General features: G+C 65.5%; 1 protein-coding gene across 1 annotated transcript; it reads left to right on the top strand.

The window, feature by feature from the left end:
• The first annotated feature begins 4,040 nt into the window (after window positions 1-4,040).
• Window positions 4,041-10,287, top strand: FGFR4 (fibroblast growth factor receptor 4). Its single transcript, XM_082489925.1, has 17 exons — window positions 4,041-4,138; window positions 5,110-5,379; window positions 5,487-5,576; window positions 5,733-5,899; window positions 5,988-6,111; window positions 6,409-6,599; window positions 6,718-6,856; window positions 6,941-7,134; window positions 7,381-7,526; window positions 7,791-7,912; window positions 8,013-8,123; window positions 8,267-8,457; window positions 8,869-8,991; window positions 9,075-9,145; window positions 9,411-9,548; window positions 9,632-9,737; window positions 9,825-10,287. The coding sequence occupies exons 1-17, from the start codon at window positions 4,066-4,068 to the stop codon at window positions 9,969-9,971; spliced, it is 2,403 nt and encodes an 800-aa protein (XP_082346051.1). The 5' UTR covers window positions 4,041-4,065; the 3' UTR covers window positions 9,972-10,287.
• Window positions 10,288-16,470: the final 6,183 nt, after the last annotated feature.

Genomic DNA, 16,470 nt, shown 5'->3' with positions numbered 1-16,470 from the left:
CCCCCACATGGGCACAATGGTGCCCAGCCCAGTGTGTGCCATGTCCCCAAGGGGACCAGAGACTGTCCTGGCCCCATCCCCAGCACTACCCAGGATGGGCAGGGGCAGCAGGGCTGCAGCAGGGACGAGGCATGGTGCTGCCCACTCTGTGCTGCCACTTCGTCCCTTGGCACCCAAATCTGTGGGTGCTCCTGTGCCATGCTGGGGGCTTGGCCAAAGCCCAGGGCCCCGGTGTCCCAGTCCTGCAGCCCCTGCACCGGGCCCCACGTTCTCAGCTCCCCAGAGGGAGCAGCAGGTTCATGTTTGCCAAGTTCTGCCTGGTTAAACCTTAACTGGGCCGGGTTACTCCATTGGTCCCTCCCTGCCGGAGATAAGGATGGGCAGGCAAGATCAGGGCTGCGTGGGGAGCGGTGCTCCGAGCCCAGCTGCCCGCCTCCGGCGGGGGACCTGGTCCCTGTGGAGTGGGCTGTCTGTCCCTCTGGCTCGGCCCCTGCCTGTCTTGGCAGGTCCCCACTGACATGAGGGCAGCGGGTTGTGGCTGGGGCTGGAACCTGCTGTGTATCGATGCCAGTGGGGCTGGACGGAGCTGGGATTGCTTGCACTGGGGCAGCGAGGGACCCCCTGTGTTCTGGGGCTGGCACGCTCCCTCAGTGCAGGGGGTTCACATCACCCCAGCACGTGGCATGAGCTTGTTCGGCCTCAGCCCCCAGATCCCATGCGTGTACACGGTGCAGGGAGTTGGGGAGCCTGCGCCCTGAACAACAGCCATTCAGGGGAGGCCAAGAGAAACTTCCAGGAGGAAAGAGCCCCCCGGGCTCTGGCCCCCCCAGGAGCCACCGGGCCGCGCGCACTCACACTGGCCGCAGGTGCCACCGCAGCAGGAGTGGCGGCGAGCGCTGGGGCCAGGCACAAGGGGCGGCTGTGTTCCCGCAGCCCCGGCTGCCTTCCAAGAGCAATATTGTTGGCACCAGGCAGGCTCCCTGCGCCGGCAGCGAATACACAGGCCTTTCATGAAGGGAGCGGGGATGATTTACTGCCTGGGGGAAGGGGCAGGGGCGGGAGGATGGAGCCCCGGCGTGCTGGCCCCGGCACCCAGCCCCTCGTGTGTGCTCGCTGCCGCAGGGCCCCGCGCACGTGAGTGAGGCCGAGGGTCTGGCTGGGGGGTCACCTCTCCTCAGGCAGCCATGGGGCAGAGCGGGTCCCCCTGCCCTGTCTGCACCGTGCCTTGCCCCCTCGCTGCCCCGTCTGCAGGGCCCTGGGGGTGCGCTCCCTCCCTGGGCACCCCGCTGCATCTGAGCTCCAACCCTCTGTCTGCAGCTCGGTGGCCGGGGGGCACCTGTCCCTTGTGGTGCTGCTGCTGATGGGAGCAGCTCAAGGGGTTGGGGGGGGAGACGACAGGGGCAGCAAAAGGAGGGTGCTGGGGCAGGGGTGTACCTGCAGCGTGGGGTGCCAGCACTGGCACAATCCCCCCCTTGTTGAGCTGCTGCCGTGGCTGAGGCCGTGGCGGTGCTGCTGGCAGCGGGCGGCAGGCGGTGGGGCTGCGCTGCCGTGAAGGGCTTTTTGTTTTGCCATCAGTTGCTGTTATAAATCAAGCCAGGCAGCCCGACCCCCGGCCCAGTGCTGCCCCACGGCAGGGAGGGAGGGGACGGGCTCCCAGCTGCCCACAGCACAGCCCCACCGTGCCCTGACATCACCCACGCCTGGCAGGGATGCTTAGCATGACATGGGGCAAGGTGCCAGCACCGGTCCCCTTGCCCTGCTCTCACCCAGCACTGTACGCAGCAATGGGGGACCTGGCTGGGATATGGGGGGGTTCTCTCCATGCCCATCCCAGGCTGTGGCTCCCACAGGCTCTCCTGAGGCCCGGCTCTCCCCCAGCATTCCCAGCGCTGGGAATGACCCTTTTTCTCTGGTTTTAATTTGGTTTCGGTTCGAATCGAGCTGAACCCAACATTTTTCTGTGCTTCCGGCACGCTGCAAGCTCTGCAGGGGCGGCTGCTGCTCCATGAAATTGATGTTCTTGTCTGCTTCACGCGCTGGCAGGAATGAACAGCTGCTGGGGGCTGCTGGCCCCAGGGACCGCTCTGTGTGCCCCTGCGCCCCAGGGAGGGACCAGCACACCAGGTGGACCAGCAGCGCAAGGTGGACAGCGCTATGGGAGATGGAAATACCAAGCAGCCTTTGCAGTGAAACCACTTCGTGCTGGAAGTTGCTGTTTTCACACATGGGCAGCATGGACAAAACTGTGCCATGGCCCTTGCGGGGTTGGGGTGACAGTGACAGCCACATCTCTCTCACACAACCCCAGGATCCATGCTGAGCACGGGCAAGGCTGCTGGAAAGCAGAAAGATGGCAAAGCAGCCAGCAATGCAGAGAGGAAGAGCAGGTCTGGGGCCGGATCCTGATCATGTGCTGGGGGTCCCTTCTGTTGCCTCTTACTGGCAGGAGGATGCTCAGGGGAATGTGTGCCTGGGGACAGTGCCTGCTCAGAGGGTCTGAGGCCTGGCTTCCTCCAGTGCCCAGGAGTCCTGTGTGGGCAGGTGGGCAGTGGGGCCTGGGCATGGTGGGGTCTGCCTGCCCCGGTGCAGGCAGCAGCTTGGGGAAAGTGAAGGTGAAGTGTTTATGGGTCGGATTAGGGCCACTCCAACCCTGGCTCGCAGCCTCGTGGTGTTTTACGACGCTCCGTTATGGGCTCCTAATGAGGGTCACAGCCGCTTTATGGCACCGGCAGCGATAACGCTGCAACTAATTGCGGCACAATTAGCGAGCGGGCTGCCGGGCACCCAGCAATGCGCAGGGCCCAGCCCTGGCCATGGCCACCAGCCGGGGTGGGTATGGCCACCGTGGAGCCCTCGGCATCTCCGGAGCTCGGCTGTGTCCCTGCTCCCAGGGTGCTGGGGGGAGAAAAGAGGGGGCAGGTGTGGTCTTGCCCCCTCCCCCCCCGACGTGCTGCTGCCGGCGTGGGGGCCCAAAATGTGGGGTCTACCTGGGGTGGGGGGGAACGGGTGGAGGGGAGCAGCCCCGGGTGTTTCGCAGCCCCACGCGTTCCCCACCCGCGGGGCGATGCTGCGGCGGCGGGGCCGTACCGGGGGGTGCCCAGAGGCCGCCTCGGGACCGTCCCCCTCCCCTACACCCCCCACCCTCCCCCAGCTCGTCGGCGGGTCGGTTTGCAAAGGATGCGGTGGAGCTGTGCCGGTTGCAGCAGCCGCGGCTAGGGGCCGGTCCCCCCCCCTCCCCTCCCCGGTCCGGCCCCCCCCAGTGCTCCGGGCGGGGCGAGCTGTAACCCGAGCGCGCCCCTACAAAGTGCCCGCGCCCGCCGCGGCGGCGGCAGAGCGGGGCCGGACCGAGTCCGGAGTCGTCCGGAGACCCAGTCCCAGCCCGGATTCGACCCCAGCCCGGATTCGACCTCAACCCGGAGCCGTCCCCAGCCCTGCCCGCCATGGGGCCGCGCTGCGGGGCGCGGCGGCGGTGAGCCCGCCGGACCCCGGACTTTGCCCGGGCCCTCCCCCACGCTGCGCGGGCGGCTCCGCCGAGGGAACCCGTCACCGCCGGTAACGCCGCCGCCCGCGACCTCCCGCTCTCGGGATCCCCAACCCCTTCTCGGGCATCCCCCTCCCTACCCCGGAACCCCCCTCCCCGGGACACCACCCCCCACCCCCCGTTAACCTCTCCCAGCGCCCTGGCCAGGCTGCGGCTGGCTGGAGGGGTCGGGTCCCTGCACCAAACCGTCCGTCCCCGCCCCCCCCCCCCGGTCACCACCAACCCCTCGAGCTGTGGAGGGAGGGGTTGGAAGGGGTCTCACCCTGCTCACCCACTCCCCCTTCTCTTCCCCCCCCCCCTCCAGTTCTCTGCCTCCCCTCCATGCGCACCCACCCTCGGCGTGCCCTGGGGGACCTGGCACCGATGTCCCGCGCTGCCCCAGGGACCAGCCACCCCCCCTCCCTGCCGGCGGGTCCCTGCCTGGTCGGGGCGGAGGGTGGGAGAGAGCAGCCTGCAGGGCTTCGCTCACCCTGACCATGCCCTTCTCGCAGGGTGGGAGCCGCCGCGCCGGAGGGGCCTGGAAGATGCGGCCCCTCTCGCAGGTCCTGGTGGGGCTGCTGCTGGCGGCCGCTGCCCAGGGCAGGGCGATGGAGCCAGGTACGGCTGCTGCACGGTGGCGGGGCGGTGGGGTGGGGGTCCTGCTTTCTGAATGCTTTCTCCTATCCCCTGGGGCTGGGGGTGCCGGGGTGCTCGCCCTGGGCAATGCAGCCCCACAGCTCTGACTTCGGGACTGGGTTGGTGCGAGCTGGGGGCACCGGTCCGGCTGGGGCACAGCACTGGAGGGGCAGCATCTCCATCACCGGGCGAGGAGGTACGGAGGCTGGAAGGAGCAGGGTGGCTCCAGACAGGCTGTCCCTGCGCTACGGGGGCTCAGTGTGCACGGAGGATGCGTGCGGCAGAGTGGGATGGCGTGGATGGCGTGGGCTGTGGCAGTTGTGTGTAGCTCCCTGGAGAGTGCAAACGCTTTAGAGGTGCAGGCAGTACATGCTTCTTGATGCTGGATACAGGAGAAGGACATGTCCCGGGGACGCAGAGTCCCAGCTACCGCACATCCCTCCTGTGATGGCCATGTGTGTCCCCAGGCCTCTGCACGCAAGCAGTCAGGCTGTGGTGGGTATTGCCAAGCTAGCGGTTGGGTTGTTTCTGCCGTCCATGTGCACATACCTGCTACCAGCCATCATCAGGCAGGGCACTGCTGCCCAGACTGGGCATCGCCAGGGCCAGCCAGGGCCATGCTTTGGGGCATGTGAAGGTCTGATGGCAGGTGGCCGGGAGGGTTTGGTGCCCTTGTTCTGTGCTGCATTCAGTGAGGCAGGACAGGCTTGGGCACACTCCGCTGCTGGGAGTGGCCCTTACAGAAGGACGGTGGCATGTGTAGCCTTGAACGGGGACAAGCTACTGGGAAGCCATGTCCCTGCGCTCCAGGGCAGAGTCCGTCCCTGGGGCGGTAGAGCCGTGCACCAGGCTGTGCTGCACCACATGCTCTCCGCTCTGGGGTGGGTGAATGGTGGGGTCCTGCTGTTGGGCAGGGGTGAGCACAGGGCTGGGCACTCACGGCTTCTCTTCAGAGCTGTTTGAGAGCCCACTGCTGGAGTCAGAAGAGGAACATCTCCTGCTGGACCCAGGCAATGCATTGAAGCTGTACTGTGACACCAACCAGAGCGGTGCCAGTGTGGTCTGGTACAAGGAGTCCCGGCCACTCATCCCAGGGGGTCGTGTCCATCTCCGGCAGAGCCTGTTGGAGATCTCTGAGGTCGCCTATGAGGACTCAGGGTTCTATGTGTGTCGGGCACGGGGAACTGGGGAGATCCTGCGCAATTTCACCATCTCCATCGTGGGTAGGAGCCTTGGAAGCACCCAGCTCCCACCCTGGGGCAGCAAGGCAGGCACTGCCCGCCTGACCCTGCAGGCAGGGATGTCCCTCTCAACTCATTTTCCTTTGCAGACTCACTGGCATCGGGTGATGATGATGAAGACAGTGATGGGGAAGGTCCCCACGGAGACCGAAATGAGGAGCCCGTCTACGTGCACAGAGGTCAGTGCCGCCCCGGTCAGGAGCGGGCAGCTGGGGCAGGTCGAGGAGTGTGGGCAACTGCTGCCTCCCGCTCACAGCACGAGCAGCTGCAAGCAGCTCTGCCAGCCTCCATGCTGGCCCTTGGCCCACTCCCACTGACATCCCACATCTCCCCAGCTCCTTACTGGACTCACCCGCACCGGATGGACAAGAAGCTGTATGCGGTCCCCGCGGGGAACACAGTGAAGTTTCGCTGCCCGGCTTCAGGCAGCCCCAGCCCCAGCATTCGCTGGTTCAAGAATGGGCGCGAGTTCCGGGGGGAGCACCGTATCGGGGGCATCCGGGTAAGGGCCAGGTTCCCCCACTGCAACCTCCCCTCCCAGGGTCCGGCCCCCCCATCACACCTCGCTGCCTTTTCTCCTCTCCCTGTAGCTCCGGCACCAGCACTGGAGCCTGGTGATGGAGAGCGTGGTGCCCTCCGACCGCGGCAACTACACCTGCCTGGTGGAGAACAGGTTTGGCAGCATCCACTACAGCTACCTCCTGGACGTGCTGGGTGAGGGCTCCTCGGCCAGTGCTGGTCCTGGCTCCACCCCGCTCCCCCCAGCCTGGGAGAGGGGTTGGGGTCATGGGGCAGGGGGCAGAGAAGCCTCTGTTCATGTCCTCTCCACTGGCGCAGCCCACATGTCCCTTCCACCCAAGGGACGTGGGGATGGAGACCAGGCTCAGGTCGCACTGGTCTGCTGTAGGGCTGGAGAAGTGCTCTCCACGGCTTTTCACGGTGGATGGAGAGGGAGGGAGAAAGGCACTGGGCCACAGTCTCGGTGACACTGCTCTGCTCTCCTCTGCACAGAGAGGTCCCCCCACAGACCCATCTTGCAGGCTGGGCTGCCCGCCAACACCACAGCCCTGGTGGGCAGTGATGTGGAGTTCTTCTGCAAGGTCTACAGTGATGCCCAGCCCCACATCCAATGGCTGAAGCACATCGAGGTGAACGGCAGCAGCTATGGTCCCGATGGGGTCCCCTATGTGCAAGTGCTCAAGGTAACACGGGCTGGAAACGCCTGTCTCACAGATGCCCACCTCAAAGTGGTGACGGGGGGTGCACAGAGCCCCCTGAGGAGGAAAGGGAATGCTGACCATCCATCCCTCTCCCTGGCAGACTGCAGACATCAACAGCTCTGAGGTAGAGGTGCTGTACCTGCGCAATGTCTCTGTGGAGGATGCTGGCGAGTACACCTGCCTGGCGGGGAACTCTATCGGCCTCTCCTACCAGTCTGCCTGGCTCACTGTGCTGCCGGGTAAGGGTGGGGGTCCTGGGGTGTGAGCTGGGACCACCGGCACACAGGGACCATTGCTCAGGCTGACTCATTCGCTCTTTCCAGAAGAGGAGCTGGTGCGGGAAGCTGAAGTCCCTGAGGCCAAGTACACAGACATCATCATCTACACCTCGGGCTCGCTCGCCGTGGCCATGGCCATCATCATTGTGGTGCTGTGCCGGATGCAGACTCAGTCGAGCAAGCAGCCCCTGGAACCCATGGCAGTCCACAAGCTCTCCAAATTCCCTCTTATCCGACAGGTGGGTACCAGGCTGGAGTCCTGGGAGCATGGGGGAACCTTGGTGATCAATTGGCTCCTTTAGTGCCACCTATACCCCTCACACCTTACCCTGCTGCCAGCCTTGGGGCTGCCCTCCCTCCCCACTGCCTCCTGCGGCTCCCTCACCCTGTTGCTCCGAGTGAGGGTCTCTCTGCAGCACCATTGGGTCTCTGTGGCCCCGGAGCACTGGATGGGATGGCTGATGTCCCTTGGGCTCTCTCCGCAGTTCTCCCTGGACTCCAGCTCCTCCGGGAAGTCCAGCACGTCCCTGATGCGCGTCACTCGTCTCTCCTCCAGCTGCGCCCCGATGCTGGCTGGGGTCATGGAGCTGGACCTGCCCCTTGATGCCAAGTGGGAGTTCCCCCGAGACAAGTACGGTGCTGGGCGGCATGGGGCAGGTCTGGGTCTGGGGGCTGCTCTCCTCAACCACCCTGGGGACAGCAGCATGTGGGTGATGGATGGGGAAGTCTCCAGCCATCACCAGACACCTCAGCACCACTGTACCCTGGGTGCTGGGACTCATCTTGGACCAGAGAGGGGCAGCCATGCCACCTCTGCTCCTCGAGGTCCGCCTGTGCGGTGGCAGGGAGTGGGGCCATCCCTGCGGTCCCTCACAGTTCTGCCCGTCCCTGCCAGGCTGGTGCTGGGCAAGCCCCTGGGGGAAGGCTGCTTTGGCCAGGTGGTGCGGGCAGAGGCTTATGGCATCGACAGAGACCAGCCAGACAGAGCCGTCACCGTGGCTGTCAAAATGCTGAAAGGTAATGGCTCCCCTGCCAGTGTCCCAGGCGCAGAGGTGGCATCGGTGCCAGGCTGCGGTGCCACCCCAGCTGGCACGGTGACACAGCCCTCCTTCCACAGACAATGCCACGGACAAGGACCTGGCTGACCTCATATCCGAGATGGAGATGATGAAACTCATGGACAAGCACAAAAACATCATCAACCTCCTGGGAGTCTGCACACAGGACGGTGAGGGGGCTGTGCAGGTGGGGCTCAGGCAGGACATGGGCCTGGAGTGGGAGCAGGGCATGGAGGAGCTGTTGGGGACAGCGGCAGGCGGGATGCTGGGGTGGGACAGGGCAGGGGCTGAGCGGTGCAAACACCCTTCCCAGGGCCGCTGTACGTGATTGTGGAGTTTGCTGCAAAGGGCAACCTGCGCGAGTACCTCCGTGCCCGTCGCCCCCCAACACCCGACTATGCTTTTGACGTCACGGCGATGCCCGAGGAGCAGCTCTCCTTCAAGGACCTGGTCTCATGCGTCTACCAGGTGGCCCGTGGCATGGAGTACCTGGAATCCAAAAGGGTAGGGCTGGCACAGCCTGCGCAGGCTGCCTGTGCTCGGCACAGCCTGGGGGGTGGCATGGCGGTGACAAGGAGCTGTGTGTCCCTGGTGAACCCACTGTTCCCATGAAGAGCAAACCCAGCCCCTTCCCACAGGCTGTCCAGAACCTCCCGGCAACGTCCAGCAAAGCTCAGGGCAGTATCTCCCCAGAAATGTGGGGCTTAAAGCCTGGCCCTGGGTGTCCCCCTGCCATTGTGCCTGTCACTACAACCAGCCCGGTGGGGGGGTGGCCCCACCACCATAGAGGCACCGGGGGACCAGCGGTGCTGGGGAGTATGTGGGAGGGGAGCGGTGACTCTGGGTGTGGGGAAGGGACATGTGGAGCTGGAACCACATCTCACACCCGCTGCGGGTGATGCTCCCCCTGGGCAGTGCATCCACCGTGACCTGGCTGCTCGCAACGTGCTGGTCACGGCAGAGAGCGTGATGAAAATCGCTGACTTCGGCTTGGCCAGGGATGTCCATGACATCGACTACTACAAGAAAACCAGCAATGTGAGTGGGAGGACTGGGAGGGGGGGACAGGGGCAGGATGGGGGACCCCCAGTTGGGGCTGAGCAGGGGTTTTGCTCCCATAGGGCCGCCTGCCGGTGAAGTGGATGGCACCCGAGGCCCTGTTTGACCGTGTCTACACCCACCAGAGCGATGTGTGAGTGCCGGGGCTGCTGGGGGCTGAGGGTTCTGTGGGGTGTGGGATGAGGCAGCGCCATGGGGTTATGCACAAACTGGAGAGTCTCCATGAGTAGGACAGGGGTGTGGCACTGGGACAGCAGCAGCAGGGCACATCTACCCCAGCGGTGATGCCACCTTCTCCCATGGCACTGCAGGGTGCAGTGGGGTGAACTAAAGGCGCCCCACCTGCCCAGGGAGGATCCTGGGATGTGCCTGACCCCCTTTGCCATGTGTGATGCCAGGTGGTCCTTTGGGATCCTGATGTGGGAGATCTTCACGCTGGGGGGCTCCCCCTACCCAGGCATCCCTGTTGAGGAGCTCTTCAAGCTGCTGAAGGAGGGGCACCGCATGGACCGGCCGTCCAACTGCACCCACGAGCTGTGAGTACTGGCCAGGTGGGGCAGGCAGGGGGCACAGTGAGACCCTGCTAATGCCCCCATGCTCCCCCCCCCCCCCCCCCCAGGTACATGCTGATGCGGGAGTGCTGGCATGCCGTGCCCTCACAGCGTCCCACCTTCAAGCAGCTTGTGGAGGGACTGGACAAGATCCTGGCAGCTGTTTCAGAGGAGGTGAGTGGTGGGGGGTCCACTGGCCAGGGGGCCTGGTGGTGCTGGCACTGACAGCACCGGCGCTCACAGCACCATCTCTCCCTGCAGTACTTGGACCTCTCCATGCCTTTTGAGCAGTACTCACCCTCCTGCGAGGACACCGCCAGCTCCTGCTCCTCCGATGACTCCGTCTTCACCCATGACCCGCTGCCGCTGGCTCCTCGCCTCTTCTCCTACCCCAGCGTGAGGACTTAAGGGCGGGCAGGGAAGGGTGATGCTGAGGCCACCTCCGCTTTTGCGGGAAGCGGGTCCAGGTTCCCGCAGATTCCTTGCTTTGCCCGGTGTGAGCAGTGGGCAGGCAGGGCCCTGAGCCGCAGCGCTGGGGCAGGGTGTCCCTCTCTCCGGGCTCAGTTTTGGCACCGAGCCTTCAGTCCTGGCTGAGACCTGCCTGGTACTGCCAGGCAGTGGGAGCTAGAGCCTCTCCGGGGCAGGCACTGCCCAGGATGCCCATGGCATCGCCCAGGGAGCCAGGTTTTGGCCAGCGCTTTGGTGGAAGTATCTCTGGGCGGGAGCCCCGCTACCTGCCGGGCTCCCACTGCCTCTGTACATACAGATGAATATTTATGTACGTGAAATACCGACCTGATAAATTATTTTTTTGGAATAGACCCCGGCGCAAGTTTTTGGGCCGCTCCTGGGAGGCGAAGGGCCCGGCCGAGCTGGGAAGTCAGGTTGGGGGCTGCCTCCTCACTGCCTTCTCGCCCCAGCCGGCATGGGGGCCTGCGAGCGCTCCCGGGGGACATGGAGCCAGTGCCACAGGTGCAGGAAGCAATGTCCCCGCTCCCGCGCCTCCAGGCCCACTCCAGCACAAAGCACCCTCGCATCTGTTCCCCATTAGCCACTGCTGCGCTAAGCCACCGTGAACTCTGCTACCAGCATCGCCCTGAAACCGATCCCCCAACTGCCGCGGGCTCTCAGGCTGGGAAAGCACTCTGGGGCCCGGCCCTGCGTGCTGGGGATCCCCCGTACCCCCCCTGCATGGGCCAGCCCCGAGACTCTGGATGAAAGTGAGTTACGGGCTCTGTGCTGCCTCCCCGGAGCCCCTACGCCACTGGGAGCACAAGTCGGGGGGCCTCCATGCCCTGCTCTCCGGTGCCTGCTTTGCCTTCCCCCTTGCCCTTCAGTGCCCAGCTCTGCCGGGAGCATGGGCAGGGGGGCTGCAGCTGTCTCACCCCCTCCTGCCAGCCCGCTCCCTGGGTCTAGGGTTTCATCTAGGGCCAGGCTTTGCCGGCCGTTAACCCCAGGATCTTGTTTCCTCCTCCAGCTCCCAGCTGCATTCGCAGCCCCCCAGCCTGGAAGCCGGCTCTGCCACAGCCTGCCCCAAACCAGCCCGAGGGGAGGGGGGCTGGCAGGCGATGTGGGGCAGGATCTGGGCCTGGGGCAGCTGGAAAGGGGGTCCCCTAGTCCTGCCCGTTGCTGCTATCGATGATGCTGGGATCCGGGCTCTCAAGGGATGCAGCTTGTGGCTGCCCTTGCAGGGCTTGGCTCATCCATGGCTGCAGCGCCTGCCATGCATGCATTGCATGTGCTGGGGAGCCCGCTGGCTTGCAGAGCTGTCCTGGGGCCCCATCCTTATCACAACCCCTCGCAGGGCTGCTGGGGGGAGCCCAGCCCCACCGGCCTGCTTGGGGCCTCCATCCCCAGTGCTGCTGCCCTCTCTGCTGGGATGAGCCCCCCACTCCAGCACGGTGGGCAGAGGCAGACAGTTCACTGGCAGGTGTGAAACCTGCCCATCCCGGCAGCCGGCGTGCCCGGGAAGGATCCCAGCTGTCCGCTAATGTGCCAGAACCAATGCATTTTGCACAGCCCTGAATGGGGCATTCACACGCCGGAGGGCAAACTGCCCAGGCTGCCCACGGGGGCTGCCTGGTTCCCGGTTGGGACCAGGGGTAAACACAAATGGGTGCCTGGAGAGGGGGTTGAGCCCCTAGGGGCTGTACCCAGCTTGCCCCCACCTTGGTCCAGCCTGGGGCCTCTGTGCTGGGGGACAGCGGGGCGGGGGGTAGCACCTCGTGCCTTGCGTGGTTTGCACAGCTCTTGCTTTCTGGGTGCTGCCCTTTCCCTGGAAAACCACAGCCAATTTCAAAGGGCAAGGCGGAGGTGGGTTTGTTAATCCTTAACACCAGCTGGGGGGACACAAGGGGACATGGTGAGAGGGGACTGCCACCCACTGCCATGGCCTCGCTTTGTGAGTGTGCCGTGGGTGCAGGCAGTGCCTTGTCCCCACAGCCCAACCCACACCAGCTCAGTCCAGCGATGCTTTCTGCTTTTGGGGTCCTGGCAGTGCCCAGCACTCTGCACACACCCCTGCCCCGGCACAGGGGGCTGGTCCTCACCCCATCCCTGGGCATCCCCCAGAGCTGCAGCAGCGGGTGGCAGCCGGCTCTGCCAGGCATAGGGCAGCTGGGGCCAGGCAGAGAGGCAGCCCAGGGCGTCCTGCAGCCCCACAACAACTGGAGGCGGGTTTTATTGTTTAACATTCCTGGTATTTTCTGTCAGGGCTGAACCAATTGTCCTTAATCCACCAGGCTCTGCTGGCCAAACAAGTGTGGCTGAGCCACTGGCATCCTGTCCCCACGAACAGGCCCCTTTTGTGAGGGGGATTTAGCGTGTAGCCCAGTAAATCCCACTGGTTTCCTGAGGCAGCGTTCCCACACAACACACGCAGCCCCCCTCCCCGCCTGCCCCCCAGCACCCGGGCCCTAGCATTGCTCCCCAGCCCAGCCATGACCCTGGGCACCCTGCCTGCCCCAGCTCCGGGGCCAGGTACCCACTGCCCGCCCAGAACCTGCCCCCCCCGGGGGCTGTGGGTCCCCCTCCAGCCGGGGTTCCCCCTGTGCATTGCTGGGATGTGTCTGTGGGTTCCCGCGGGGTATCAGCGAGACTGAGGAGGTTCCCGGCCACCTCCCTGCACTGCTGGTCCTGGGGAGGGATGCTGTGGTCCTTGGGGGGGATGCTGAGTCCTGGGGAATATGGCTCTGGTCCTGGAGGAGATGCTGTGATCCTGGGGGGATGCTGTGGTCCTGGGGGAGATGCTGAGTCCTGGGGGGATGCTGTGGTCCTGGGGGAGATGCTGTGATCCTGGGGGGATGCTGTGGTCCTGGGGGAGATGCTGAGTCCTGGGGGGATGCTGTGGTCCTGGGGGAGATGCTGAGTCCTGGGGGGATGCTGAATCCTAGGGGGATGCTGAGTCCTGGGGGAGATGGCTCTGATCTGGGTGGTGGTGGTAGGATGCTGAGTCCTGGGGGGGTGCTGTGACCCTGGGAGAGATGCAAGAGAGACTACAAGTCCTGGAGGAGACACAGTGCCCCAGGGTCCAAGACACCAGCTGGTTCCTCATTCCAGCTCCCCGGATGTGGCTCCCAGCTTCTTGCCCAGAGACTCCTTACCTTAACTACTCTGTTGTGTGGCCAGGAGCTGCTGTTGTCTTTTTTTCCCCAAAACAAAGGCGAGGGGACCAGGGGATTTTATCTCGGGGAGAATCTGGCTTTTGTAAGATGTAGAAAGCCCTCTGCCCCCGGGCAGGGAGGGATGAGGCTGGGGGGGGAGGGAGGGGGTGCGGAAAGGCACCAGGCTCCTACTTTCCCCCCACCTGGCACTGCCCCTCTGCCTGCTCCTGCACACCGTACCCCGTGTCCTACACCCTTTGTGCCGTGTCCTTGTCCCATGCTTGTATCCCATGTGCACCACCAGTGCCCAGGCAGTGAAGGGTCCCCATGGGCCGGCAGGCAGGGGAAGGGGGCCCATGGGCACCCACACGTGGGAACATCCTGTGGTGGTCCCCGGGCACAGGCTGAGGTGGAGGCCTGTCCTCTCCCACGGAGGAATCCGAACACCAGCAGTTCCTGCGTCCCTGGTCACTGCACACACACAGATGTAGATACACACGCAGATGCAGGCACGCACACAGCCCCTCTTCGTGTCTGCACCACCGCCCATCCATGCACACACACACACACACACACACACACACTGCATACACACAGCCTCCTGTGCACACACACACACTTGCAGCACCCTACACACACACAGACACCCCTCTGCACACACACCTCAGGCACACACACCCCCTACACAGAAACGCTCTCCCACCCCATGCATGCATCCACCCCCCAGCCGTGCACACACTACGTCTCACGCACAACCCCCACGCACATACATACACCCCCTCACGCACACCCCTTCCACGCACACGCATCCCCACGCACATGTACACACACACACCGCCCCCTACATCCCCATTCACACACGGGCAGCCATGCACACCCATTCACTGCATCCCCCTTCATGCACACACACCCCCAAGCATCCCCGCTGCAGCCCCCTCTCCAGCCCGCACCCCTCTGCGCTCGCCCGGCCATGGCCTGCGCCAGGCGGGCGAGCCCCGGGGGAAACCGGGCTACGAGCCCCATCTCCTGGCCAGCGGGAGCAGCGCTGCACAGGGCGTGCAGAAACGGGGACGGACGGGCAGTGTCGCCGTCCCCGACCCCCCCGCTGCACACCCACGCCTTTTGGGCAAGTGACAGTGGCCTTCGCGGCAGGCTAGCCCTGGAACTGTGTTGGAGCGATGACAAACTCGTCTGGGAAAAACGGTCTGCGGCGCCGGGAGGTGTCCCGGCTCCATTCTCCATTCCATCACCCTCACAGACGGATGGGGCTGGGAGCTGGGCAGGGCAGGGGATTCAGGATGCAGAGCGGAGCTGTATCCCGGTGTGGATCCTGCTCGTACCCACTCAGGCTGACGGGGACCAGCACGGGGAGGGCACCCCATGGGCATGGGGACCTGATGAACCTGGGTCTACCTCGGGTAGGTGGAGCAAAGCCCAGCAGAGGATTGGCCTCGCTGCCCAGGGCTGGGGCCCTGTACACCCCCTCAGCTGGGGATGGAGGAGCAGCATGTCTGCCGGAGGGCTGGGGAAGCAGGGAAGTCACCAAGAGCAGCTGCAGCACCCAACTGGGCACCCCTGGTCCCTCGGGGACTATCTCTGTGCAGCACATGGCTGCTGGGGTGACAGGTCTCCGGTCAGCCCCAGCCCAGCGACAGCTCTTCTACAAAGAATGGGGGAGCTCAGCAGTGGTGGCTCCTGTCTCCAGCAGCTTGTGGTGGGGGTCCTGCCCCCCACCCACTGACCTTGCATGTCTCAGCGCTGCTTCTGCCCTGCCTGTCTCTGGGGCTGCCTCCTCAAGGTTTCCGGGGGGGCATGGGAATGGCAGGAGAGGGAGGCTGCAGGGTGGGGGACCTGAGAGGCTGGGGTCACCCCAGCATGGGGAGCAGACCCCCGCGCCAGGCACACCAGCCAAGCAAGGAAAACCCTAGGGCTGCCTCTGCAGGCAGATGCGGGCAGCCCTCCCTGCCTGCAAAGCAATGAGCCGCGGGCACAGTGCTGCCGGTGCTGCCGGCACAGAGCCGGGCTGAGCCCCGCCGGCTGCCCCGGCTCTCCACCGCTCCATCCCCAGCGGTTTCAGGCCCGCAAGCCGCTTCCCGGGGGAAAGGGGCCCCCGGCAAACCCTCCGGGCAGGATGCTCTCCTCTCCTCCTCTGCTTCCTTCCTCTCCCCCGGCCGGGCCAGCCCCCCCTCCCCGGCCGCCGCAGCTCCTTAACCCTTTCGCCCACGCTCCCGGCCATGCGCCAGACCCACGGCCACGGCTCCGGCCCGCCCTCCCCGGCCCTTTGTGCAAAGCCCCGGTGCTGCTCCCCCGGGGCCGCGATCTTCCCGGACCCACCCCCCGCCTCTGCCTCCGGCATCCTCCCGCGCCCCCGCAGCGCCCAAGTGTCTGCCGGGGGTCGGACAGCCGCGGTTGGGGGCCACTCGCAGCGGGCCGACACTGCCCACAGCTCCCGTGGGACCCGCGTGGGCCACAGCTCCTCCCTCCGCGTTGGGGTCTGGGGGCTCCCCGCCCGCCGGCTGTGACCCCCCAATCTCCTGCAGGGAAAGCGAGCGGGACCTCCTGGTGTGGGGCTGCACTCCCTTCTGCATCACTGCGGCGGCGTGGCGCAGCCATGGCGGGAGCCGGGGCTGTGCACAGGGGGGCCGTGCATCAGGAGATGGGGAGTGGGGGGACAGGGCTGCTCCCATGGGGGCACCGTGCCGGGCTGTGCATGGGGACCGGAGCCTCCAGAGGGAGCCCGCAGTACCGTGCGGCTCCACGGCCACCGGACTGACCGACTCCAGAGTTCCCGACATGCTCTGCTAAGCCGGGCTGGGCTGGGGGGAGAGTCCGGCCATGGGGTGGGGGGCTCGCAGGCCAAGCCCGGCAGCGGGGTGGCCTCCCCAGGAGGACACCGGCCACCCGCTCTCCCTGCTGGAGCCCGCAGACAAAGCCCTGTGCGGTGGTGGCAGTGCTGGTCTCTTGCTGCCCGTTGTACCGCTCATCTGGGCCGGAGCGCGGCGGCAGCCGGGGTGCCATTTGCCTGCTCCTCTGCCGGAAGAGAGGGGCCGGGAAAGGGCCCTTCCTGTGGGCGCTGGCTGCGGCACGGGGAGAGGTGACACAGCAGATGGGGAGTGCATCTGAGGACATCTCGGCACCCCCACCCCACTCCTCCCTACATCAGTAACCCCACGGCACTGGGAGCACCACAGGGCCCATTGGGACTGCTGGCGGGGCAGTGGGGTGGGGACATGCCTGGAGGTGCCCCAAGCCACCTGAGCACTGCTGCCCACCAGTGTCCCATGGGGCTGTGCCATGCCACATGC

The sequence above is a fragment of the Vanellus vanellus genome (genome assembly GCF_965231255.1).
Source record: "Vanellus vanellus genome assembly, chromosome: 13".
Taxonomy (NCBI): domain Eukaryota; kingdom Metazoa; phylum Chordata; class Aves; order Charadriiformes; family Charadriidae; genus Vanellus; species Vanellus vanellus.
Note: the sequence above shows the minus strand (reverse complement) of the source record. Positions and strands in the feature narration are given on the sequence as shown.